Source organism: Dipodomys merriami, unplaced genomic scaffold, assembly GCF_024711535.1.
Source record: "Dipodomys merriami isolate MVZ:Mamm:240054 unplaced genomic scaffold, mDipMer1.0.p SCAF_25, whole genome shotgun sequence".
NCBI lineage: Eukaryota > Metazoa > Chordata > Mammalia > Rodentia > Heteromyidae > Dipodomys > Dipodomys merriami.
The window spans coordinates 19,188,623-19,191,355 of NW_027203937.1; the positions used below are offsets into that span (position 1 = coordinate 19,188,623).

Genomic DNA, 2,733 nt, shown 5'->3' on the forward strand with positions numbered 1-2,733 from the left:
AAGTCAGCATTTAGAAAACATATGTGAAATTAATGAGACAGTAAATACTCAAAAGCAATTTTTCAGAGCTACTAATGTACCCCAGTGGTAGAGTGCTGGCCTAGCATGTGAAAAACCCTGGATTTGATCTGATAGTAACAATTTTTCACTACAATGTGTCATCACTCTTCCGGAATGCTCTTAACGAAGCTATGAGTAAGGCTTCATCCATTTAGAAGTTTTGTTTGTCTGTATAGCTCTGCACAGTGCTCTTAGCCCCGAAAACGTTCAGTATCCTCAGTTCTGGCCTTTTCCTCTAAGCACCTTCAGCATGGCTTTCCTGATGTGCTTGGACTTGACACTGTAGATAATGGGATTGAGTACAGGAGGAACCACCAGATACAGATAGGCAACAAGAGAATGTACAATGTGGGGTAGGTGTCTTCCAAAACGATGGATCATGGATACACCTATGACTGGGATGTAGAAGACCAGAACAGCTAAGATATGAGAAACACAGGTGTTGAGAGCTCGAACACGCTCCCTAGGAGAGGCCAGCCCCATCACCGTGTGGAGAATAAGGGCGTAGGACAGGACGATGAGCAAGGAGTCTACACCCACTGTGGACAGAACCACATACAACCCATACAGGATGTTGACGGTAATGTCCGCACAGGCCCTTTTCATGACATCAGCATGGAAGCAGAATGAGTGCGACAAGAGAATCTTACCAGGGCAAAAGTTGAGTCGTTTCAGCAAGAAGGGTACTGGGAAGAGGGACAGAGTGGCTCGAGCCACAATGGCCATCCCAATCCTGATGATGATGTTATTTGTGAGGATGGTGGCATAGTGCAAAGGGTTGGAGATGGCCACAAAGCGGTCAAATGACATGGCCAGGAGGACCGAGGACTCGACCACAGAGAAAGAGTGCAAGAAAAACATCTGAATCAAGCAAGGGTTGAAGCCAATGAACCGCTGGTCAAACCAGAGCACAGCCAAGGTGGTGGGGAGGGTGGACATGGTGAGGCCCATATCTGTGAGGGCCAGCATCGACAGGAAGTAGTACATGGGCTGGTGCAGGCTGGAGGTCCTCACGATAGCCAAGAGGATGAGGCAGTTTCCAGTGAGTGCCACGGTGTACATGGAAGAAAAGGGGATGGAGATCCAGCCATGAATGGCCTCTAGTCCTGGAATGCCAATCATGAGGAAAGCAGGTGGCTGGTAGAAAGAGATATTGACATTGTCCTGGGAAGAAAGCATCTCTGAAGGCACCTGAGGGCTGTGAAGAGACATGACCGCTTTAATGTGGGTAGAACTCTAAGGGAAGAAGGCAAAGTTATTGGTTAAAAACAACAGTTCTGTTACCTGCTGATATGGCTTCAAGCATACTACCAAATATGAGAAATTCGAAGCAGATTTGAAAATATACTTCTATATAATCAAAAATAGTATTTCTAAAAGAACAAATAACTGTACTTAAAGGCAGCAATTTCAAAATGATCATTTGATTGTGTGAAACACTGTTCTCTTCACAACTGAACAAAACACTCCTTTAAATCATTAAGCAATCCTGAAAAGCCCAGTGTAGAATCCTCTTTTTAATTAAGAAAGAGCGACATTACAGTAATAAATAAGAAAACATACTGCAATAGCCCGAAAGGTAGTCCGCATGGGCTTGAGATTGTTATTTTTCTTCTCTTGAATTCAGCTTTTAGCTCCCAATGCAAACAAGTAAACATATAAATGAAAAACAAGGAAAAAGATGGCCTAAAGACAAAATCAATCAACAAACCCCCAAAAGAACAACAACAATAGCAGTAGCATCAAAACACCATTAGGGAAATGGCCACTCTACTCTCTTTCAATAGAGATTGGAAAACGCACTCAAAATAGGCCGGTTTTACTCTAGTGGCTAGAATTCACATTATGCCAAATCTAGACAATTTAGTCAGCTTACTCTGAAGGTAAGAATGACCAATTTTGTTGGGGTGGTGGTGGGGACAAGAGGCTAGTGATGTTGACAAGCATTTTGCCTACAGGGCAAAGATTGTGTAGATCCTATTTTGGTAGATTTTAAAAGGTACATAGCGAACTATAGGTACTAGGGGCATTGGGCTAGCCATCTTCTTTGTTTTCTCTCATCAAGTAATATTTATTAAACACACTCCACAAATGATTAACTACACTATAAAGAAATTTTAGCATGAACTTACATATATATATATATATTAAAGATTGAAAGGGATAAAACGAGTTAAAGAAATTCTCTGAGATAAGGAATCATTATGGGAAAGGGAATAACATTCTATATGAATTTTTCTAAATACTTTCAAAAATTGAAGGAATCATCAATCAAGTTAAAGTATGTGATATTAGAGACTAAGAAAGAGTTGATAATTAGAGAGAAAATGAAAATCAAAGTGGTAGACCACTTTTGCTAGACCATCTACCATCAGTGAGAACAATTATAGCAATGGATTCAAACACACTAAGTGTGTGCCCATTAGTAACCCCTAATTAGTCAGTGGTGCTAGCTACTTGGTACTATGAGAACTGTTAAACAACCTGATTTTATTCTGTAACCAGTCACATGATATGAACAAAATAGATGAGGAAAACTTTTCTGGTTACAGAAGTTTTATGGCTAAACAATATGATTGTAGTAAAGTATTAATGTTTAAAAACCCAGTGAGAAACTCATCTAGGGCTAATAGCATGACAAAATGAGTAAGCACTGCGTATTTTACAAAAATA

The 2,733-nt window shown here is 40.4% G+C and overlaps 1 protein-coding gene across 1 annotated transcript; it reads right to left on the reverse strand.

The window, feature by feature from the left end:
- Positions 1 to 276: 276 nt before the first annotated feature.
- LOC138836573 (olfactory receptor 51G1-like) lies at positions 277 to 1,239 on the reverse strand. The gene has a single exon (XM_070035351.1). It carries the CDS (start codon positions 1,237 to 1,239, stop codon positions 277 to 279), a length of 963 nt encoding a protein of 320 aa, XP_069891452.1.
- Positions 1,240 to 2,733: the final 1,494 nt, after the last annotated feature.